This window comes from Haliotis cracherodii, unplaced genomic scaffold (assembly GCF_022045235.1).
Source record: "Haliotis cracherodii isolate W230 unplaced genomic scaffold, xgHalCrac1.p SCAF_20, whole genome shotgun sequence".
Classification (NCBI taxonomy): domain Eukaryota; kingdom Metazoa; phylum Mollusca; class Gastropoda; order Lepetellida; family Haliotidae; genus Haliotis; species Haliotis cracherodii.
This window is the reverse complement of record NW_027266276.1, coordinates 2,382,501-2,408,332: the sequence shown is the minus strand read 5'-3', so window position 1 is coordinate 2,408,332 and position 25,832 is coordinate 2,382,501. Positions and strand designations below refer to the sequence as shown.

At 41.2% G+C, this 25,832-nt stretch overlaps 1 protein-coding gene across 1 annotated transcript in view; it reads right to left on the bottom strand.

Moving 5' to 3' along the window:
• Positions 1-249: 249 nt before the first annotated feature.
• The window catches only part of LOC139470015 (BMP and activin membrane-bound inhibitor homolog), a 44,399-nt gene continuing 18,816 nt past the window's right edge, over positions 250-25,832 (bottom strand). The window contains exons 2-3 of the mRNA XM_071252307.1: positions 4,885-5,139; positions 250-4,288 (exon numbers count right to left, since the gene is read on the bottom strand). Of these exons, the coding sequence (XP_071108408.1) occupies positions 3,906-4,288; positions 4,885-5,139 (638 nt within the window). The 3' untranslated portion in view covers positions 250-3,905. The remainder of the gene's footprint in view (positions 4,289-4,884; positions 5,140-25,832) is intronic.

The window sequence follows — 25,832 nt, the reverse complement described above, 5'->3', positions numbered from 1 at the left end:
TACCCCACCGCCAGTAATATTCCAGCTATATTCGCGGTTGCAATCGAGTCTAGGCCATGTAAACTAGTGGTTGATAGTTTGACCAAAGCCTATGTACGGTGACACAGACTCGACCAGGTATTGTCCGATCTCAGTCGGATCTCACGACAAGCAGAAACACCATGGAGTCGTTATCACAGTATCACACCAAACTCAAACACAGATGTACACAAATTTTATCTTTAATTTCATGATGACATTATACATACAACATTATTTTGAAATGTGCGCATCAACTTCATTTAGCATTGAAATTGTGTGCTGAAATACACGTGTGTCACATAGCACTAGGGGATGTAAACTTCACGTAGAGACGTGAGAAAATGCGAGATTTACAACATTATGGAATATATACACCAGAGGGCGCCACGGCTTGATGAACATCTTAGGATGATGGAAAATGGTTCAGATCATTTCGTCCAAATGCGAATGGGAAAAAAGGAACTGATTAAATCACGACAAGGAGTATTATAGACAAAAACGTCTGTAATACACATACAACGTTTCAGGACGACAAAACGCCCTACATCATCTGATGAAGATGCAGAAAGTAGCCCTGAATGTGTATGTACAACAACGAAGTCGTTACCCATAACCCTCCCTGTCTTGATTACTCCCAACTTCTAAATGCCTGTAAAGTCTTGATCAAATCAAGCACGCAGGACCATTTAAAAATACATTTAACCTTTTAAATCTGATGACGATAAATAAATTACATAACTCAGTATTACAGCAGTATCCTGCTTCTTAAACAGTTAATTCTTAACAGACAATGAACGCCCCGAATGATTGAACAGTTCCCACTGGAGGATTGACGCCTGGAGCTTACACATACTGTACTGTTAGTGATGGGCAGTAAAAACTATTCATATTATGAGACATCTCATTTCCTATTTTTTTCCTTTTACGCCCAATGGAATCTGTTTCGGTGGAAAATCGAGACTGGTTATTCTCTGTCGTTGACGTTTCACGTCGACAGCACACTGACCGAAAGGCTTGCAGATGAAAGAAACTTGACGGAACTTATAAATAGCATTACAAAGTTGATTTTGGAGAAAACGGTTATGCCAATGGCCCACTTTCTTGTGAAAACGTAGCAATCCTTATTCGGCAAAAGTTCAGTCGTATACAGGCATCCATCACAAAAAAATATCCAAATTGATTTATGAAATTTGATTCGTCAAGGTGAATAATATCTAATGACAACGAGGACGTGTTCTAGCGATTCCCTTACAGAATCGCCTGTTCGTGTTTTCTATTATTTATGACATGACACCGTATAGAAAACCATCTTTAACACAAAGCCTTTCCGAACTACTTCACATGATGAAGCACTTCACTGTGCTATTATAGGTCAAGAATGATACAGTTTATGATTGCATAGACGTTATGAAATATATGCGACTGTCAAAACGATGTGACATTTCCAATTAAGCTGAAGTTTTTATGACAATAACCTTTTCAATAACATCAGACAATCATTCGTCTGTCGCCAGTTGTAAGCTTTTGGAGACAAAATATTATTAAAGAGGGCAATTTGTCAAATCGTTTCGACATTTCCAACAAAATTGTTTTGATATTTCTTGTATCGAGAACAAAATGCCAGAAGAAATTGATGCAAAGATAGACAATAAACACATCGGACAGACAAAACGACCTTGACCTTAGTGATGACCTCGAAGCATTAACAAACACGTATCTACCGTCGAATCAAATAAAATATTTTTTCACTTTAAATTATGACACTTAAAATTAGTAATTGCTTTCAGTGACGCCACCCTCTCCCCATTAATTCCAAACAGTGTACATTTTATGACCCGTTTGCTGGTATAATATCTTTTTCGTCGAAAAAAATGGTCCAACGTACTCGACTTGATATATTATATTAATCCTCCAAAGCTCGCACACTGTATCAAAATGATAATTGACAAACAGAAAATATATACAACATTCGTGAAAGTATTTACATGTCGTCGTTTGTAGCACTGTCAGTGTGATAGAAAACACGATGCTGTACGTTCGCCTATGTTTGTCTGTGATATGTTTAATATGACCTTTCTTAATCACAAAACAAAGCTATGCTATATAGAAGAGAAATATAGACATACGGCGTACGGCAATGACGCATACACGCATTCGTGCGCCGAAACACTTCCGAGTTGTAAATACATATAAACAGTATCCATGCCAACAATAGACAAAGCCCTATTCAACAAATGCATAGTTGAATTAATAGTTTACGATTTCAAACTTAAACTTCAGGTTTTTCACAATGTTCTTTTTGAGCAAACGCATGCCTTTTGGCAAACTAATACTTGAGCTAAATTGTTGTGATAAGTTTTCCAATTTCGTTCACATCATCTCCTACAAAATATTTTTCGATCTGGTATCAATCAACGGGCAAATCAATCATCTTCCCGAGGCAAGGGAGTTAACTGGCTATAAAAGTTCAGTTTTCACCCATGTCGAACAAGGCTTGAAATCCGGAGTTACAGTTTGGCTGGACTAACGAGTCTATGAATAGCCCATTCAAAATTCTGTAACGAACCAGACATCCGGTCCGTAAACGTGGATTTTAACCTGCAAATTTAAAAACATGTGTACCGTCAACTTGGCGTCAACAGATGTTTTCCAATTCCGTTCATGTTTTTAACCAAGGTGCTCAAGTGATTTGATGCACTTGACGAGGTAAGACCCGTTTTATTACAATATTGATCTTGATTATCTTGACTGGGCGCCGCCATTCTGTTTGAAGCAAATGCAAGTGATAAAAGCGATGGAATCTGATTGGACAATAGGAGGGGCATAGAAGGGACTTAACGCGTAAGAGCCACTGGTGGCGTTACGACCCAGCCACAAAATTCCAGCCTAGTTCGGCAAGGGCGGAAACTGGACTGTTAAAGTCATTTAACGACCTTGACTCGGGAAGATGATACACCGTAACAGATATAGGGTATGAAGGTAACTTCCGGTTCCGATAAGCATCGCACCGTGTTTCCGGTTCCGGTAATTTTCTTACAATTTCGATCCATTTTGATTTTTCTAAAAAATCGATTTTGATTATATCGATAGTATCGCAGAGACGATGTGAATGATATCGGTACGGCATTGGAATGATTTCTGGCAGTGTTATCTTTTTGGGGAGGGAATAATAATCGCCCTCATGACAGCAAATGACGAAATATACACAATGGAGTCTCTCAGGTAATGTACATAGAGTAATTGTTTCGATACAAAACTTGTACACACACACTCATAAATCACTTGAATACGTGGAACTCTCGGTGCGGAAATGTACATGCTACTCTCCTTGGTTTCAGATGTGACAGTATCCGTCCGTTAAATTTTGGCTTTTTCGTAACAGAATGAAAAAAGAACATTCAGAGCACCTAATTGTTACTATACAGAATTATGGCACTTAATTCACGGATTACAGAATTGTAATTCAACTTCAGTTTCTTCAAGATATATGTTTGAATTTGACCCTTACGATTCAGCAAGATCCGATTCGAGGTCCATACAAATAGTATCCACCTATACAGTAGAACACTTTAAATAAAATGTCAAACTGAAACTTATATCTGAAATTCATAAATCATACATTTTTATATCGGTTGGCGTGATCCACTTTTTCCTGAGCACTGATTGTCTCCCCTTTGTATTTCTTCACATATGACAGAAACCCCGCATCTCAATACGCTCCAAATGCGCTTGAATCATTCGGAAGTATTGTTCGTAGTCCCGCGAGATTTCGTCCATTCACACGCGTCCACACTCATTCTTCCTCGACTGACCTGCAGTTCAATATTTCACAATAAATTACTCGTAGCTTTGGATCCACACAGATGACAACACTCAGCCCTCTTTCAAACCTGCAAAAACAATTTCGTTTCACTCCCCGAGGATGAACGTTCGCTGTCCGTACACCTGTTTACTTTGCCACAACTACTGCACGTGGTCGGTGCGGCCTTTCTGGGGTCGCACTGTTTCTGGTGTAACGCCGGAACATGTTCATGATAATGATATCCCTCATAATAATCATTTCTCCTTCTCAACAAGTACATCGCGAATATGATGAGAGCAAGGAGCACACACACGCCGGCCACAGGGACTGCGATATAGATAGGGTTGATGATTTTGGCTCCGTCGGCATTGGTCCGGAATAACGGATCAGAATCCGGGTTACTGCATCTAGAGGGCGCTTCATCTATTTCCGTTTCCGTTTTTTGCGTGATGACTTCTTTTTCATCTGTAAAAATACAAAATCATGTTTGTTTGATTGTTTGTTTGTTGTTTAATGCCGCAATATTACAGCTATATAACGGCGGTCTGTAAATAATCGCGTCTGGATCAGACAATCCAGTGATTGACATCATGAGCATCGATCCATGCAATTGGGATATATTTTACGTATGCGTTACACACTTTGTAACACTTTTAAAAAATGTCAACGAAATAATAGTGTCCAGTTTACCGGTGATATTACCGAGATCAATCTTAACGTATAGTGGACAAAACAGTGTAAAATGACTGAAACAACATCTTCACAAGGCATAAAAACAAAGCCATTTTTACCCGCCATTATTTAAACATCGGTATTTCGTCTTGAAGTCGACATTATCCTGAACAGCTACACGAGTGTTCAAAACAAAGTTTCCCTAGATCGCAACTGAGCACGATCGTGGCAAAGATTGTTTACGCGCCATTAGTCAAAACAGACGCAGGACCATATAATCGTGACCGCGACGCGAATGTCGCGACCGGTTGCGATCGAGGAAACTTTTGCTTTGAACAGTAGTGTATGCACTAACATCAAGCCTTTTGAAAATATTACTTATGTTTTACCTATATCGGAGGGTAACGTGGGTAGGACGTTGCTGTTGCAGAAATCTTCGTCATCACAACAATACATGACGGGCCAGGGGGTGTTGGGTAGATTAGTTGGCTTCCGGTTCCCACAATTCAGCGGGGTCGGGGTGTCGATACAACCTCGGGTGAGGACGTCATGGAGATATTCAACGTAACAGAAGTGCTCTGCGATGCAAGTTGTCTCCCCTTCCATTCGACACTCGTCTGTGTTGCATTTGCATCGGAACGATCCTGAAAACAGAAACATTTCAATAAGAACCAAATACTATGTCTCAAATACCAGGCCACATAACTGGGGTTATATTTGACTAACCAACGCGCGCTCCGTATGATGGCGGTGTATGCGATCGATCTGCACAGTTGGGATACGATGACATGCATCAACCAAGTCAGCGAGCCTGACCACCCGATCCACTGAAGTACAAATACGAGTTTCTGTAAAAAACCTCGAGCAAAGTCTTCCGAGCAACGTAACACAAATCCATCTTCATCGGGAAGATGCACAAATCATGGCAGTTGTAACAGTAAATCTATAACGGTATCGGCCAAAACCTGGCTTAGATGACTTAACTGAAAAGTACACTCCCCATCATTTGCTAAGAACCCTTGACTAAAGACGACTATGTCATCCTAAACAGTTGTTGAGTAGAATATTTGCAGTAAATCTTCAATATTATCTGCGTCCTGCTGTCACGTGAACGGCGACATACACCGTATTAGGGCCCAATGGGCTATTTTAGCAGCCCCAACTATGAATACAATAATTATAGATGATATGCTACACATCACCTCCTAATGGCCACAAAGTGCTACATTTGGCTCGGAACCTTGGGCAGTGATTTTATTGAAAGATCGTAAAAGTAAGAGTATATTTCACATGTCAAAACTGACAAGTTGCATTGCAGCAGAAGACGTTGCCGGATGCACAATCAATAGCGTCATGTACATTTCAGATATGAATGAGATTTCGCAAGCTTTAAATGATAGCGCTTCGACCATGTGAAAATATCTCGTGCACCTCAGCTGAGATGGACAGGAATGAGTATGTATATTTCACAAGAGATAAGTGTGTTTTACATCCAATCGAAACATGGCGGGTGTTCGTCTTGGGTGAAATTGATGAGCTTAACCGAAAATAGACGAGCTTGATGTACAACTCATCCACTTGAGATAAGGTGGCCATTTTACCACGAGATAAACATGCTCGAACGTCGCTCCGACGATTGATTATCAATAACGCCCCATTCGGAACATACATGAGTGACCTTTCGTATGTTGGATATATATCACAACTCATGCACGAATCGCCTCGAATAAAACATGGGTGGTGTTTTAAACGTTAAATACTTGGCTGCTTAGGCCTTATTGAGAAAATACAGCCGGTTTCCAATCAAATTCAAATCTTATGAACCCTCTTAGTCTGGAAATGTGACCTTTGACCTCATTCGGCGGATCTATATACAAATAGGATTAGCCCCGCGGCTTTAACACGATTACTTATTCACGGTCGGTAAGATTACAGAGGAAAATAAACAGAGGGTTGTGTGGAAATATGATGCTCTGCTTGTACAACAGCTTGTCTACCTCACGACTGGGGCTCCACGTTGCCATTCTCTATACAGTGGGGGAGGAGACACGAGATGTTTACTCAAGTTGGACCTGGTCGACATTCCACTTACATGCTTACCCTACTCAGATGTACCGAATTGTTCCCCGAATTAACACATAGTTGTTGACGTCTTTCAGAAAAACAAGGAAACAGTTTGTTTGCTGCAACGTCTACTGTTTCGACGTTTTCGTCTACTGTCTATCGATCGAACCCTGTCTATCGTTTACTTTCTACGCCATATTGCGTGTAACCGTCCATATCGTTTAACCGTCTACGTCATATTGCGTAGACCGTCTATATCGTTTAACCGTCTACGTCATATTGCGTGTAACCGTCTATATCGTTTAACCGTCTACGTCATATTAGGTGAACCGTCTATATCGTTTAACCGTCTACGTCATATTGCGTGTAACAGTCAATATCGTTTAACCGTCAACGTCATATTGGGTGAACCGTCTATATCTTTTAACCGTCTACGTCATATTGCGTGTAACCGTCCATATCGTTTAACCGTCTACGTCATATTGCGTGTAACCGTCTATATCGTTTAACCGTCTACGTCATATTGGGTGAACCGTCTGTATCGTTTAACCGTCTACGTCATATTGGGTGAACCTTCTATATCGTTTAACTGTCTACGTCATATTGGGTGAACCGTCTATATCGTTTAACCGTCTACGTCGTATTGGGTGAACCGTCTATATCGTTTAACCGTCTACGTCATATTGGATGAACCGTCTATATTGTTTAACGGTCTACGTCATATTGGGTGAACCGTCTATCGATCGAACCCTGTCTATCGTTTACTTTCTAAGCCATATTGCGTGTAACCGTCCATATCGTGTAACCGTCTACGTCATATTGCGTAGACCGTCTATAAGGGCGTCGAAGTGTGCATGCATACCCATTAATATAAAACATTAAAAAACCCATTTACATCGTAGTTGTGAAGTGTCTTTATAGAAATCGCTGCTATTCCCGTGGACGTCCCTCCTGCCCTGTGATGTAAAACGCGCCTGTGCACACAGAACCTGATTGACCATCTCCCTCGCCATGTGAAGCACACGCAATATACCTATTAAAACCAAAATTGAAGAGCGTTTAAAATGACCCCTCTTTGTAAACCGAAGTTGACTCGACTGTGACGGAAGTGACGCACTAGATAACTTGCCTCTGACCCGACAGCAGTAAAAGTGATATGTTCCGTTATTTACACCGCCAGTATATCAGCCTCGATAATTGTTGTATACATATGATAGCCACTGGTATAGTTTCTCACCTTTCATCTCAAAATGTTTGATCAACTTTTCAGTTTCACTACTATCTCCTCAGCCTGTTTCAAACAAAAAGCCATACCAAGTAGCTAACCGCATATATGTTTTACAAAAATTATCCTTTTTACGCTGATGCTAACCCATGTTGTCTTTCTGCTTGGACCGTGTTATCACTGCAGATAACTCCACCAGAAGGCGCTTGGAATCATGTCAAACATCTCAGAAATACGATATATATTCACTGATAGGATCCGCGGGTCTTCTTAATATTCAATATAAATATTAGTGTACCGTGGGACGCGATATCAATGGGTAAACACAATACTTCAGGAGTTGCGGGAATTAGCACAAATGTTAGGAAACGTAACACCGCCCCGGTCAGCGCTGAGATGGGTGGGGTTTCCTCTCAGACTAATGTATTGATAAAGCTCAGATGAAACTCAGATAAAACGGATCGACTCTGTTGACCACTTAGTTAAACGATTGTTTGTCCAGTTAATACGTGGACGTTGTCCGGAGGGAATGGCACTCGGTTGACAGTGAGTCTAGTGTACTTACTGGAGGTAACCCTAGCTTCTGCCCTTTACCGTAACTAACAGTTATCCCTCTCATCTCGGTCTTAAATTGTTAAAACGTTAGGGTTCTTTGAAATTCGACCGACAAAGTATGATTCCATCTATTCTTTAACTGTCTTTATATTAACTCGGAAGATTGTGGTGATATCGTTGGCATAGTGATATTTCCACCCACACATACCTACCCAATCACTGACTTGTTTTCCAAGTATATACGTAAGTTAAACACCGCGTTATTTTTTATATCATATCAACAACACCAACACAAGGCAACAGATAGCCCCTCCCCATCCACCCCTTTCAACAAAACATCCTTTCTGTATTATTTTTTACGATGTCATAGACCCACCCCCCTCCACTTTCTTTGAGGAGTTGGAATAAAAAGCACTCCCTTGTGGCAAATCATCAACTCCTAAAGCTATTTGTTCACTACATCCCCAAGGCGCCCCCGCCCTATCCCCGATCCCCCGCCAGTCAACTTGTTCCTGAAACAATTGGAAAAAAGATGCTTCTTTTTAAAGTTGACGTGTTTCATTGCCGGATTCAAACCCAGCAACCCCGCCGGTGAAAAGACACTGTCAGGTCCAATCCATCACCACAGCGCCCACTTGGCTGAGAAAGACAAGCATGAATTTCAGTTTCAGACCCGACCACTGGTAAAATTGCACCATATATTCTGTTCAGCGGGACTGGTCAATTTAGTTCGCGGGATTAAATTTGTCCCCCAATTTACTATTCCAATATCACGTAATTTCAAGATTCCGATCACGCGACATTCAGGCGAGGAAAACAAATATTTGAGATTCCGTTTGTAAGTATGGACATCGTATCGACCAGTGAATAGGTGCAATTATACTCCAAATCAATATCAGATTTTTCTTTGGAACATAAACTACAGATCCGTTTCACCCACAAAACTTGATAAACATGCAGCAAAATCTGATTTCTGTAATCTGTATCCTCAACATCTTCCATCTGTAACGCTAGATTAACATTAATACACTCTGAGCAGACACATCATCCTCAGGATGGACCAGGATACAAACACCATTCAATACTCTTCTCCTGACATTAAACATCATTGCAGCATTTACCAACCATTGAAAACGGTTCTCAAACACACAACCTCTTAGCTATCATTAAACCCAATAGCCAATCAACCCATCAGATTTGTCTTGAGAATCAGAAACAGTCTCCCAATCGCCCAAAGCAGACAACTAGGAAGCGAACAGCGCTTAAGTCTAGCATATATTCTCTTTGACCTGTCAAAACAAGGGATCACCATTCACAGTCTGAACCTGGCTACCAATTCCTCTTCCAAGCAATCCAATTTGCACAAGACCCCAGCACATTTCTAACGTTGGTATTTCTAATCTTCACCCAAATTGACCCTGAACATGAAAATCGGTTCCCTTTCAGACATCGTTGCGCCCTTTACCGGGCGAGCTGTCTGGGATACTTATTGGCGTTCATTGTAAATCTCGCTCTCTCAGACAAAGTACGTTTTTCAGTAATAGGCTTTTATGGACGCCGCTTTCGCGTCTACCCTGTCTTGTTCGAGCAATCCCTTATAGAATTATATACGGCGTTCAAAGCAAAGTAGCATATCGCTGTTATGATAGTTTTGTTTCTGCCTGTAGCGAATCTGTGTTCTTTGCACTAATAACATAACAAGTTTTTAAAGTTGTGATTTATAACGGACGTCTTAAGGGACATTGTTGGCTGTATTCTTCATCCATCATAATTCCAGGAGTTGGGAGTGTGTAATGCTATATACGTCGTCCTCGAAGACGGTACTTAATAATACACATCGTCTGAATATTCTTAACATGTCTTTTACTCGCTGGGTGTAATTTCGTCTGTGATTCCTGCGGAATCATTTAAAACCAGTCCCTCTGCAAATGCTCCCGCCCCGTTCCCAAGAGCGATCGTAGCGTCATGAACAGTGTGCGTGTCTGTTAAAGTTTGAGAATTACGATCATCTTGAAGCTACGATCGCTTTGGTTTGTTTGTTTGTCTGTTGTTTAACGCCGCACTCAGCGCAATATACCAGCAGCGGTCTGTATATAATCTGGACCAGAGAATCCAGGGATCTGACATCAGCAGCATCGATCCACGCAATTGGGATACGATGACATGCACCAACCAAGTCCAGGAGCCTGACCAACTGACCCCGTTAGTCGTCTCTTACGACAAGCATAGTCGCCTGTTAATGGAAGCATGGGTTGCTGAAGACCTATTCCACCCCGGATCTTCACGGGTGACGATCGCTTAGGGGAACGGGGCCCCGGGCCAGACAGGAAAATTATAAACAAACTCCGAAACTGTTTCTCTAAATTGTTCAGAAGGCAAACAGCACATAACAAATGTCTCACTTTGGTGGGCGAGAGGGAACTGCACCCGCTAGGTGTGGGTTCGTGTCCAAGAATTGCTGCAGATTATGATCCTTGACCTGTCGCCTCTTGCAACAAGCATAGTGAGTGAGTGAGTTTGGTTTTACGCCGCTTTTAGCAATATTCCAGCAATATCACGGCGGGGGACACCAGAAATGGGCTTCACACATTGTACCCATGTCGGGAATCGAACCCGGGTCTTCGGCGTGACGAGCGAACGCTTTAACCACTAGGCAACCCGACCGCCCCGCGACAAGCATAGATATCTGGGGTCCAATATTCCACATGTGACCTTCATATCAAGGAGAGACAATACACCTGCCAGATTAACTTACATAATAAAATTGAGTGAGCGATTGAACGACCTTGATTAAAGCAGCTAGGACTACCAATGTCCCAAGCCCCGTTCCCATTAAGCTGATACACCCTAAATCGACGTATCACCCAACTCACTCACTCACCCAGCCATGGCCACAGTACATTGGGTCACTCAGAATAAACATGGATAAATAGCTTCCTTGTACACTTGATGCAAAGCAGATTCAGCACAAGGCATTTATTCTGTCATTATCCTTTCAGATAAAACATCAAACAAAAACAGGGAACAAATGCTAAACAGTCTATTACATGCCAGTTCAAACATCCGTCCAACATCAAATCCGATGTTGTGTTCGTGTATACAATCAGCAGACAGACACCCTCAAACATGGCGAGTCCGCTAACGGCGTGCACGTGCAGAACATGCTCTCGTTTACGTGTCAACACGTTGCATGTCAATCCATTAAAAGTATGTGTGTCTATATGACGTTTCTACCACCAGGTGTTTTCAGTCCATAGCGTACGCAGTTTTATAAATAAATGTATCAACAGTTTAGTAGCAACAATGTGGATCTGGGCCCACTTGCACAAAGCGATCTCAGCGCTAAGGTGATCATAACCCCCATACTTTAACAGAGGCTTACAATAGTCGTAGTGCCAAGATCGCTTTGTGCAAGTACGTCCCGGCCTTTTCATGAATTGTAATAGTTATCCAATGGTATTAGGGTTTGGCAAGTCCAGTATAGGTTTACATATACTTATAAATTGTTACACAATAAGCTTACCTCCTCAATCTAGACTAACACCTGGTCTCTGAAATGAACATATTTTACAGAAAAAAACAGTTGTTGAATTATGGTAAAAAAAATATTTAAAAAAGCGCCTTTCTTCATTTCAGATACAGCATTAATCTAGACTTGCCAAACATTATAGACTTGCATGGGCTGTATTAGATATATTTGTTTCAGGGCCATAACTGTGGAATATATATATATAAATATGTATTACCAAACGCCTAAGTAGGTCTAGATCAAACTTAACCAAGTCCAGTTTCCTTGATTCCACATGTGGAAACAGCAGAAGAGGAAATGTTCTTTTGACGAAAGAAAAATACAATTATTATAAAGAATTGTTTTCATAGACTAAGTGTTGGTTTAGTATATGCTGTCTGAAAGCCGCAGCATCCTCTTTGGCAATTGAAACAACACATATTACGGTTATGAGAACACAAAACACTCTAGGTTATGTTTATAAAGAATAATATACACTTATTTCGTGTGTGTGCAACCTAACTGTTGGTAAAATAGGAAACACGCTTCCACGTTTCCCAGAGAAAGAGAAACGCCTCTTAAATTGAAAACTGATATTCTAGAAAATATCAACGTGCAAACATAAATGTTACCATTTGCAAGATGACAGCATTAACGAAAGAAAAACTCGGCATTTTACCGTTTTCCGAGCCACGCCGTGACCCTAAGACCGTAACACACTAGCGTTAGACTACGGCTGGATGGCTACCCCGCCGTGGTGTTTATATGCTTCCAGTGCATGTTTGTCTGTGTTTATCTCAATGATTGACATGTGTATCACGTGCAGCGATACCTGCCTCCTCTGAACCTATTTGAAATATACACCACCGGTGTTGTGCTAAACAGAATCCCGGATACTTAAAAACGTGAGAAATGTCCCTACCCAGGATTGCTACGGAATATACACATAACATCGTTGATATGGACACGGGCGTATTCAGGGCTATTTCGATTGCAAAACCGGTGTAAACAGGTAAATACAACCCCCGGTGCTTGAATTAAAGTTATGGGGATATAATTCTTCTGAAATCCGGTCCTATGGCCGTGATACCTTTAGCAGACTTATACCACCTACATAGATCAAACATGGTTATATTCTAAATCGGATAGGAATAGCATGTAAACATTTGATATTATATTTTCTCGGCCTAAGCAAGATAGGAAATGCAGACGTACATATCAAAGACAGAATACTCTCATCTATCCTAAGCATTACGTTTTCTGAGGGTATACAGTGTGTTCAACTATTCAAAATATCACAAGAAAATACGTTGTTTATTTGTCTATCTATTCGCATCGACACCGGAGTCGTATTCGCATCGACAACGGAGTCGTATGTCGCTGTTGATGAGTCCCCGGATGTAGCTCAAGTAAAGCACCAGCTTCCTCCGCGTACCTTCCTTTCACGACAACAGCCGTCAACTTTGACGGAATACGGCAGCTGTCGTAAAAATTCCATCCTACAATAGTTCCCGCCTTTCGACACGAGCTCATTTCTGTTTATTTGCACTTGTTTCTTAGGATCACAAAACATGCTTGCGTATTGTAGTTATTCAGACGTTTAACATTTTTAAATGAAAATGGATGAAACGAAGTCGTGAAGAAATGTTTGCTGCCTTCCACCAGGTTGTGTGAGATACATACACCACTATGGCTGGCTACACTGGGAAGGACCAGCATCCATGTGATGTTATTGCCGTAAGAGGGGTTTAAAATGTAATCTCGAAAGCCCGGTTTTAAAAGCCCAAATCGAAAGCCCGGTTCGATTCCCTACTTGGGTAATGTGTGAAGCCTATTTCTGGTGTCTCCCGCCGTGATATTGCTAAATCATAAAAATCATACTCACTCACCCAGGAGAGCGAACCATTCACATAGAAGTAAAACAGATAATGACATGGCTCGCACAGGCAAGGGAGAGGACTCCTTTGTTTGATATTTCTTGTAGCCAGGAAGGCCAATTCTCTCGGGAAAAACACGCGAAAATAAGCCTACTCCGTAACTAAACAATTTGCTCGAAAATTCCACTCAACGCTGCACCGTATCATAATCTTCGAAAAAAACTTATCCTAAAAGCTACAGAAAGATTTTTTTTTTGGCGCAGCAGCAATAAACTTATGGGCTATGTAATAAAATATTGAGGATGTTGGTCGCGTACCAAGCAGAAGCCGATTGCAGGGTTGAGGGGAGGGGGGAAGCTGAGGGGTGAAGGAGAAATAAGGGGAGAGGAGGGGTGAGGCAAAAACGCTCATTCCTGTCCAACTCTCAGATCATATTTTCCTGATAACAAATCTCAAAGCAGATCATAAACCTCGCCCGGGATTTTATCGGAGATCTTGAAACTCCCTGAGTCTGTCATAATACGTTCCAATCGCGACTTCAGCATATTCACTCGGTTATCAAGAATCCAGTCTCAAGCCTCTCTCTGTTATCAAGATGCAGATAGAGCAACTGCCTGCTTCAATACATCATTCTCTGACAGAGGGGTGACAATATGTCGTTAGGGAACTAGTATTTGTCTTTGTGATAATATCACTTGTGAGCAATTGGGGAATTTTAAAAGCTTCAGAGGGAAGAAAAAGCTTGGTTCGTGTTAAAATTAGACACTCATTAAGATTTTTATTGTAGATAGCTGATGACATACGGCCACAAATAATTACTGTAAGACTTTGTGTTACGATCAGTTAACGCATGGATTGCGCATGCACCGTGTGATCAAGCGCGTAGGGGATAACGCTATCAGTAAATAATTAACATTTCTTGCGTAAAATCATCTTTAAAAACGAACGAATTTTTATACGACCACGCATTTGGAAACAGTTTTATCACTCTATACCAACACGTGCGAAATATGTGTTTGAGATTTGTTATTATGATAACGCAAGCTTCTCTTTCAAACCTTGCCATTCTTTGTATGCTTTGTGTATTTCAGATTAATCAGTGAGTGAGTGGGTGTGTGAGTGAGTGAGTGAGATTTACTCCTCTGTAAACTTTAGTCCAGCGATCTGGGCCGTTGAAACCAATCACTTTAAAGACAAGTCTTATTGTCAGTTATTCAGTTTCTAAAACAACTATTTCTATTCAAATGATATTTTCCTACCGATTAAGTCGGGATAAGCTTAGTGTCCGAGGAATTGAAACGTTGTTCCGGTTAAGTGTTTATGTTAAGAAAAATCAAATATATAAGCATTAAATTTGCATTTTATAACAGATACGACACAGTGCAATAACAGGCAGCGGTCCAGTATTCTAAAACCAAATAAGCTCCCTTCGCTCAATCACATAACAGTGCAAGACTTGAATTACAAATCACCTTTTTATTTGTAATATAATTCCAACGACAACGTCTTTTATTGAATAAACCTTTGCATTTAATTTGCCTTAAACTCAGCATCTGCCTTGGTCTATAGGAAATTGCGTGTCACGTGGATTTGATCCTGAACAAATAGACCAGCAGGGAATATGCTTGAAATGACCCTTGACCATTTCTGTTAAAATATTATGCAAATAAAGTCAGCGATGCGGTTATTGTGTTTTAATTCAGTCATCGCGTGCTGCGTGTAACACATATATTACCCCCCCCAAAAAAAATTCCGTTCATATATTTGATGTGTTGGCTACGGTTGGGGTCCTAAAACAAAGACGGTAAAGGTGGTCGTGTCATTTCAGGGGAGCGTTTATGCGCATTAATCGCCATTCATCGACGGTAAAACTACGCACGAATAGGACATCTTCCCGTTTCATTTGCCGCATCTCTTTGAACAAAAGAGTATGTGTAGGAACCCTTTTGTGTTTGATGGTCGAGCAAAGTCATAACACAGCCTATTTCATAAACATTTCACCAGATTTAGCTGGCGTCTGTCTACAGGGCTGTATTGGTGTCGTGTAAGAGTACGCTGACTGCACGATGCTGTATTTAAAGGGGCTCGTCCCTGCAAAGTGGCAGTCCAAGCGAGTACAGGCAAGTACCCCAAAATCAGCTTTGTTTGTCAGCGAATTGAAATGATGTGAGACATATCAGTCTGACAGTAATACCTACACTTACTGCACAGTCAAACGTGTAAGTTTGCTCAGTGTTCGGTTCTTTAGTGAGTGAGTGAGTGAGTGAGTTTCGGTTCACGCCGCTTCAACGTTATGAAGGTGTTGGTCCTTTCCAGGAATAGGCTCTAGACAGATGAGTATACGCAGTTCTAGAGATAGTAGAGTATACTCTGATCTCCCGATAGAAGATCATACTCAGATCTCTAGATAGATGAGTATACTCAGATCTAGATATATGTAGATGAGTATACTCACATCTCTAGATAGTTATTTGTATTCCGATCTCTAGATAGTTGAGTATACTCAGATCTCTAGATAGTTGAGTGTGCTACGATCACCATATAGTTGAGTGTACTAAGATCTCTAGATAGTTGAGTGTACTCAGATCTCTATACAGTTGAGTGTACTCAGATCTCTATATAGTTGAGTATACTCAGATCTCTAGATAGTTGAGTTTACTCAGATCTCTAGATAGATCACTACACTCAGACTATGCTATGTTTGTCGATCGGGTGGTCAAGGCTCGCTGACTAGGTTGATGCATGTCATCGTATCCCAACTGCGTGGATTGACGCTTATGATGTCAATCACTGGATTGTCTGGTCCAGACTCGATTATTTACGGACCTCCGTCATATAGCTGGAATATTGTTAAGTGCGACGTTAAACAATTAAACAAGCCAAAAGGATAGTTGAGTATATTCAGATCTCATTGATTTAGTTTAAACATATTATAGATTAACCACAGTTATTTATTTTAAACATATGGATTAATCGCACTGATCTAGTTTAAACATAATCACACTTAGTTTTGACAGACCACCTCCTTAATAATACACGACTGTCGTGACTATCTGCCGTAACATATCCTATAGGGCGTAACAGGCAAATCTGTGATGACCATATTACATGTATATGAATGGATCGCTTGAGTCAGGATGGCACCAGGTGTTCGCGAAAAGGGGAAGCGTGTCCTGCTTACAAACGTAATTCAAACGTTGTAACCATTTGCACACCATTTGACAATTGTAGTTAGATCAAACAAAAACTACCTACCGCGAGGCATATGAAAACAAATCACTGCACTCGAGGAAATTAGATTTCGTAAACACGGAGTAGTAATTGACTTTTCAAAGCTGATCTGAAGTGGAAGTTATCAAACAAAACATTTGAACAGAAACCCGGTTAAATAGTTCTTAGGAAACTATTACCTGGGTCAGAGATAAGCCTAACAACCATTTCAGGAAACATGTTGCGGGGGAGAGAAACTGGGGTGGGAGGGAATTCCACGCTCTACACATAGAAGAAAATGCTTGTGTGTCAATGCACATCTCTCAAAGAGGAAACACGAGACACGTGTGTGGTGTCGCTGGCAGTAGGCAGCCCTGATGATCGAAGCTGCTGGGAGGTATTTCTAGTACCTGTTCGTTTCTGAACGATCGGACAGGTTCCAAGGAAAAATCATGTGCTGATGCCTTGTCAACGAGTTTATCTAGGTAGCCGTGTTGTGCTTCTAGATCTGCGCAAATCAAATAAATGTTCCCCAGCCTCGTTTTGGTGAGACCACACAATATGACAAAATACTCAGCTCTTATTTCCGGTTGTATGTCCTACAGCAGTTACTTCCCCTTGAAAACAAAATCCTCACATATTTCATCTTGAACATTCTCATTCTATTCTTTATAAAATATCAAATTGATGTTCGGATAAACATATGGTCCTTAAAGTAATACCTGTTTTAATACAAAAGAAATGCAAGTAAATTATTTTAAGGGAAAATGGCCGACCAGCATATCTTATTTTTGCCTTTTGCTTTATCATCTGTAATAAATTCATAAACGAACAATTGTAACTCATACGTGTATAACTGTTGATTCTCGAGCAACGATGTCTACCATTCTACGCTGTAATCAGCAACATCTTATGTTCGATCCCGGATCAGACAAACCGGTGGTCGAAAGCATGAGACACGATTCACGTAGTATAGCAACCCAGCCAGGCCAAAACCTAGATTTGGAGCATTAACCCAATTCATACCCGGAAGCCATTTTGACCGCACTAACATCAGAATGGTCAGACAAACGAAAGAACACATAACGTTGTTAACTTTCAGTGTAAGGTTAAGGAGTTGTGTGGGCGTCCCTGCAACGTTGCGACAGCGTGATGTGCGAGACCAACTGGAAGCCCGCATGTGCAACATCGCCGCCAAGCCGTGCGCGCTACTTGTAACATTCTAGCTGGCGCCGTGACGCGTGTGTTATTCAGGCCGTGATTACCGCCATCTGAATACACACATCCAACACCATCTCATGGGCCGATGATGAGCGAACGCTGTATCCTAAGGAAGCTATTACACCAACACACGTGCTCTACATTGTTCCGATAGTTGCCATACACGTTTTCAGGAAGCAAGAAATATATTTACACTAGGGCATGTTCTGAACGCTTGCTTGCGTAGCGGGAACTGTACAAGATGGCACAAGGGAAGACAGCACTCGCTATCGTGACGGCGTGGTGTTAACGGGGCGAGTTGATACTGACAGGGCAAGCGAGGGGATTCTTGGGCATTTGTGTTAGAGCGGGCAGAGGGAACCAGGAGAGGAACTGGCTGACTTCCATGTTCCTATAAACTGTTAATCTTCTGGAATCATTATGAGATTATTTGCTGTCATATTTCTCAGATGGCATTACTGTTCGGGCATTACCAATAGGTCCTCCACACAAGCTGACCCACTTATAGACTGTCCACCCGGACAATCCTGTGTATGGTCGCTTTCAAACCCACCCGACTACCGACCTGCCTCCACGTAAGACCCCGGTCCATCAGATCTGTGTAGGTTGATGCGCATGATGTCAATCACTGGATTGTCTGGTCCAGACTCGATTATTTATAGATAGTCGTCATATAGCTGGGATATTGTGAGCGTTATACAGCAAACAAACAAACAAACAAACAAACATATGTCACTGGCCTACAATCATCCCGACCCATACAGATATCAAAATCTGTTCCAACGATACGACCCAGATGCGATCAGCCACACCCTATATCTCAGTCCACAACACAGCCCAGCCATCCTGCTGCCATACCACACACCCACCCACCCCACCCCTACACACAGAGACACCCTCACACTCAACTAAAAGCCCCATCTCCCAGAACCCATCCAACCACCCTATACCCACCCCTTCTGACACATAAATTAAATGTAAATCCTCTCCCCCCTCCTACCCTACCCACCTTCAGGTATGAACTCTGCACACCCAACCACAACGTCTCCCACCCCTCCTCATTTTAACACACCCAGCCCAACCACTCCCCCGTCTCCCATTCCCAACCCCACACTTCCAAACTGAGAATACGGGATTGTTTAGCCTACCGTCTTTCTCCAGTAACTTCAACTCGTACAACGATCCCATAGGCAACCTCTTTAAAATGGCCTGCATTTCACACCAAGGTGAAAGAGGTTCCGTTCCCATTTCTCTTAAAGCTATATTTACAGCCCATAATTGAGAATAGATTTAAATGAGATCAAATGAAAGAAACGGCGGTAATGTTTCAAGCGATGAACCAATGACGCACTCACCGTGAGATTATCAGACACGAAAGGATGGTATCTCTCTAAGAATCAGGCACCACCAGAAGATACCATCGTTCCCAAGACGCTCTTTAATACCAGAAGCACTTATCTGACGTCGGAAGATAGCACTGCCCGGCTCCAAAGTTATTAAGATTGAAATACACAACAGTTGCTGTAGGTACGTATTGGACACAATCGGGCAAGTGTTACATAGACTATGTAATTACAATCGTCTGAAAATGCCAACATGGAACGGAAATTGTTATCAAAAACTGTAATTACCGTCTCGCAATCAAGCTGTTTTCTAGTATATCCTCTTGTAAAAGCATTAAGATGAATATACATCTGAATCTCCCCCTGTGCCAAGGTGAGTTATTTTGAAATGGTGAATTAAACTTTATTCATCACTGAGCGACGGAAGGAATGTAAATTGTCACTTGATGAAGAGAGGGTTGAACACGTTTAAATATTTTCCCGTTCTTATAATTCATATTTTGGATCTATAGATAACATCTTTTTCTCCCTCACTCGGAATATAATTACGAATAGGAATGTAAATACAGTAAACTACGGTTATAACGAACTCAAATGGATTACTAATTTTAGCTCGTCATAACCGTAGTTCGTTATAAGCATATAAACAACATCTATACAGCAAATGGCCCGTCAGTTCGTTATAAACGTATTTTAATGTCATTAATAATACCTTCGAGTGGTAACAATATACATTTAGGAATTGATGATAATATGTCAATAAGTATTAACAAACATAAGTATGGATGTAGTATCACCTTTCCATAATACTGCTTCCCTAACAACTAGTACAACAAGTACAAGAAACCCTCATCTGGACCAGAAATTAAGATGAAATAAAGTGTGCTGGTAAACCAAGGCCATTTCCTAAGAACATATATTGGCACCAAGCAACATTTTTACCAAGACCGTGTTTCGGCACCGAAAACATATCTCCAATAAAACCGTGATGAGGTCACACAGTTCCTGAAAGGCAGGTCCCCAGCGGTTGTGACTATACTAAATAACGCATCCTAGACACACAACTGACAAAGGAGACAAGGGTCTGTTGGGCAATATTGCTCTACGGTGTTCCACTAATCCGCGGCCTGGCCTTAATGGTTGGCTCGGATCCGGAATGTGATGGGCTCACATCAACAGGGATAGCTGTGTCCCGTGGCGGTAGACTGACAGTTCTTGGATCTTGTCCTAATCCTCGGGCCTTGCAAGACGTGTTCACAGAATTACTGCACACAAATGCATTTGGGAAATAATTTTACGACCTGGACGTTTTTTTCACACTTTTGCGTGCCAGTGAAGAAAGCACGGCTCCACGGCACGCTGAAATGTTGACCTTGATCGTATTAAGGCTGATAGTTAGCGTGATCGTCCTTATTTCTCCGTCTCTGTGTCTCACTGTTGAGAGAGTGATTCAAGGGAGTGAACTCTTGGTGTAATAGAACTAAGAGTTCGTTAAACCACTAACTTGATGCAAACGTTCCATAAACACCAGGGCACGCTACATCACACATCGTATTTCGATCGTATTTCACGGATCCGAGTGTGAATTTTGGAATTGAACGATAAAGAAAATTCAACAAATGTTTATGTTTTGTTTTCTCATCATCCCATCCAAAGAAGCCGAGAGGGGAGATAACCCATGCTAGTTAACTACTGAATCTTTATCAGTAAAAAGGACTCCGATAAAGCGCTTATGTGCGGAGTACGATAACTGTTTTTTGTTTTTACATTTTTCGATTAGCCGCTAGATCAAGATCACCACACATTATCCTTTCCAAATATTACGTTGGAAAGATTGTCCTCTACCCACAACCGATTGACGTATCCATCACGCAAATTATGAAATTTCTTACATTAATAGTATATGGAATGCTAAACCTCTGTCTCCCAGAAGCGCCACGAGATTCTGCGAGATTCCACGATGCCTGGTGCAGAATTCCCCGTCTATCACCTTTGCCAAGGTCAATTAGCAGCCAGGTTCATCCAGGTCCAAGGGGAACTTGCCATCAAGGCGTGAAACGAAACCCAATTCCGAGGGGATTCCACTTGCGATTACAAGGGTTGCGCTGACGACATGCTAATCACATAACACATTAAATCGACGCACTGGCCGTCTGCGCATATTTTCTGACAAGTGCATTCCTTGGAAAAGATTACACGCGCGTTACAAGCGGATAGACATTTCAAAAGTAATTTTCCTATTAATGTGTAAAGGAACTGTAGTCCTTGTGACCTGGCATCGTTTACTGCAATAGTTGAAACAGAAGATAACGCGGCAAGCACGACAACAGTGTAGACACTCTCGTGGGAACAAAACAACTAATTTTGTCTGCCTTAATATACAGACTTAATCCTCAATAAACATACACGTCAATAAAATTACATCTTCTTGGTCTCTTAGCTCCGATGTATTAGCAACTATTCCCGTCACGAAAAACCTTTCTCGGATGTTTTTTTAAGGTGAAAATAATTCTGGAAAGGACTCTCCAGAAACATAATCTGTCATACAAACCGTAAAACAGTGATATCTAATACAGCCCAAGCAAGTCTATAACAGCCAGCAAGTCTAGATTACTGCAGCTTTAGAATCAAGAATCAAGAATCAAGAATCAGGAATTTAGGAATGTACAAATCTGCCGAATTAGCTATTCTCAAAATGAAGGCATCTGACTCTGGGATCCTTAGAATTACAATTTATTGAGATAATTTTACAACTTTTGTTTCTAAAATATTTTCATTTCAGAGACTAGACGTTAGTCTAGTCGCTACCCTATTGTCACTCTCTGAACACTTATCGTTTCTTTGCGTTAACAAAGGAAAAAAACTTGGTGAGTACTTATTTGATATGTCTACTAGTTGTTTGGCCACAAAACTTAGAACCAGTCACCCTGCTGGAGGCATTTCTATTCGCCCTATACGCGTGGGCTTGTGTTACCTGGCGTCGAAGTCCTCTGTCATCCGGGGGTGGGTTCAACGCCTACCTGCCATGGTCATTAGTCAATTAAAAGACAACCACCCATTAAAAGTAAATTATTGGAGATTTCTTAAGCCATGATCTCTCTTTTACACACATCTACCACGACCAGGGCCGGATCCCTTACGCTACAATCGCCCTTAAACAGACAATCCAAATTGCGCCTACCCGAACCCGCGACACGGGGAGACTTCCATTCACAACAATAGAATGACCGCGGGCCTTTTCAATGCAGGGAATCATCCTCTGACAGCCCGATCCCTCTCAAAGGAGGATGAAATTTCACCTTAGAAATTACGGGGCCTTTTCGCAGTCGGGCTGGGGCAATGTACAATTATTACTTCCCGCTAAATTCTTAAACGTCATCTACAAAACAGGTGACATGAAAAGCGCGGGCAGAGTAGAGCGGTCTTGACAAAAGGTTTTGTTTGTTTTTTGACAGAATGACAGCTTTAAAGAACCATGCCCTAAGACGTCGCCGGGTGATCTCTGATGTGTTTGGTCGACAACGACAGAGTAATGTTTGAAAACATGTCATCTAAACACTCCTCTCTACATATGTACAATTGTCTGAACAATAAGTTTGTATGTCATGGTGTACAAAACACAGAATGACCTGCGTATGAGTTATTTTGATTGCAGTAATTATTGGATTTGAACTTGCCAGTCGGAATTCTAATTTGAAATTTTGAATTGGATCAAACTTTAATATTGTTTTTAAATGAAAACCTTTCAAAAGCCAATGGGGTCTATCTTAAGCCCGATTAAACATCAGTAATGTTCAAGGACAAAAGGAGAATTTCACAATTATGGGTTCGTGCTTCTAAGAAATTCAGTAAAATAAATAAAGAAAGTATGAACTCAGTTAAACATAAACACAGCTACTTTTTGCAGATTTCCTCCCATAAATAGATACCCAAAGTTGAACAAATAGGTTAAATATCGACCGCCAAAACGCAACCCTGGTTAAGCCTTTACAAGACACTTCACGGTTTACCCCTTGAGACGAAATGTCGTTCTTACAATGCTGTCAGTGTTAAAATCATCTTGTCTTTGACATTAATTGCAACAATTGCCTTCCGTACACATGTTACAGTTTCGTATTTTTAACTTTAAAAAAAGTCTGTGACCGACAATAATGGTTACCAAGGAAACAGGTTTCAGCAAAGATAAATCACTCCATTTGAACAGCCTCCATGCTATAACTTCAAATGAAGCAATTCTGGTAACGCCGACTTTTGGAAGCTTTAAACCAAATGCCTCACTCTTGGGTGGCAGTGAGTTAGCAGCTTAGCGTTGAGTGAGTGAGTGAGTGAGTGAGTGAGCAAGCTTGGGGTTTGAGAATACCATTGGTGTGTTTGGAGCGGATATGATTATTTAAATGAAATTTTGCTACACATTTGAAATAAAACTAGCATATCAATCCATCATTCAATTAAAGGCATGCGTGCATAGTTCAACGAATAAGGATTGTCAATGTTCAAGCATCAATACAAAACATAAATTTGGTTAACAGATTCCCTTTAAAATTCCACATTAAATAAATAGCATACGCATACACGTCATGTTCTATGACAGCGATATCCACCAACAGCCCATTCGATAGAAAGACCTGTTATTTCGCATAACTATTATCAAATTAGGATATTATGGAAATTGATTGTTGAATTAGCATACGCAAGCTAAACTTGTAAAACAGGGTCGACAAAACACGTCCGATCGCCGAAACAAATTAGATAGCTGGTGGCGAACTCCGTTAGTTTGAGAACTGAAATTGGCAACTCTAGTTCCACCTGTCAATCAAACCCGGATATGAACAACCCTCTCTTTTGACTAAAAAACAACAAAAAACGGTCATTTTGCTTTAGACAACACTGTTCTTTCTGACTCAGAGAGGAAAATGGCTGGCACGTTTATTATCATGTTAATTATGAATTTGATCCGAGACACATCCAAATTAACGTCTAAGTTTTGACAAGCCTTTTAGAATTAAACCCGGGATATCATTATGGCGAAAAAAATCGCCTTTTTGTAAAATAGAGACAAGTGTTTGATATTAGTTTCTGAGAAGTGAGGAAGTGTCCCCGTTAAATCAATGCAGGAACGAGATGAAGTTCAGTTTTTCTAAAGGTTGATAACATTCTTGCATCGTAAATGTAAGCTGTTTTCTATTTAAATTTGATCAACTGTCTCTATTTGATCACGTCGTATCACAGAACACACTCTCTTGTCCCACCAGAATACAACAATTATGTTTACACAACTTAAACGAAGTTTTAGTCAGTGGTCATACAAGATGATACGTTTGTCATATACGTGCGCTGAACAAGCCATTGGTGTCGCCTATACTCGCCGACCTCCAACCTTTCACCTTTCAGCCTCTCTTCTCTGATATCACTCCCGTGCGACAGAAAAACCTGTCCCTCTTACACACAAATATTTACTAACATTCTAACCATAAGACAGCATTCTGAGCAGAAAAAAAACATTCTTACATTTGTTCAGCAATACATCATCCTAGAGATCGTTACCATAGAAACGGCGGGCTGAGAGAAAAACTACTTCCCCTAAAACTGTTAATCACAATTATCAGCACCAAACGGGCTTGACACGGTAGTCGAGCACGGAGGTTGCCTGTGATGAAGTTATAGTTTTTTGTTAGCACTCTTTCAGAAAGATAGCATCTAAACTTATCACGGCTTTTCTCGTTCATTGCATTGTTTTCGTCCGAGGAACTACCAGATATGTCTCGCAATTCGGCCATTCCAAAGCTCGAGTTCATCATTCTGTTTGAAACAGTAACCACACATTCTGATATTTCTGTTCCATACAACTGTTCCTGTCGTGTTCTCACAATCAGCTCATTTCATTATTCCCATTTTGTTTGTGGCGTCAACGCCACAGAGAAGCACATGTACGCGTCGTGTAAAACGGTTCCCGACTACAGCTAAGCGTTTAGAGCTAAACACCGCTGCCGTTTCCTCGGCTGGAGGTTGGAAACGGAGCCTGAATTCTTATCAGTTAAGCTTTTTGGCAATGTAAACTTTCCTTTCCCCTCCATTACGGAACGCATATGTTTATCTGCCCGGCTCAATCCGTGTCGCTCCCCTGCGGTCGAGGCACAAACAAGCGATAAAACGTCCCTAGATTATTGATGTAGGCGAAATTATCAAGCGATATTGGAAGACTGTAAGCGGTACTAACTGTTGGTGCGCGTTCTAAAGTGTCTGTGAAAGCTTGGAGTAGAAGCAGGGGAGGGGGAGAGGGAGTGTGTGTGTGTGTGTGTGTGGGGGGGGGGGGGGGTAAGAGGGGAGGTATGGT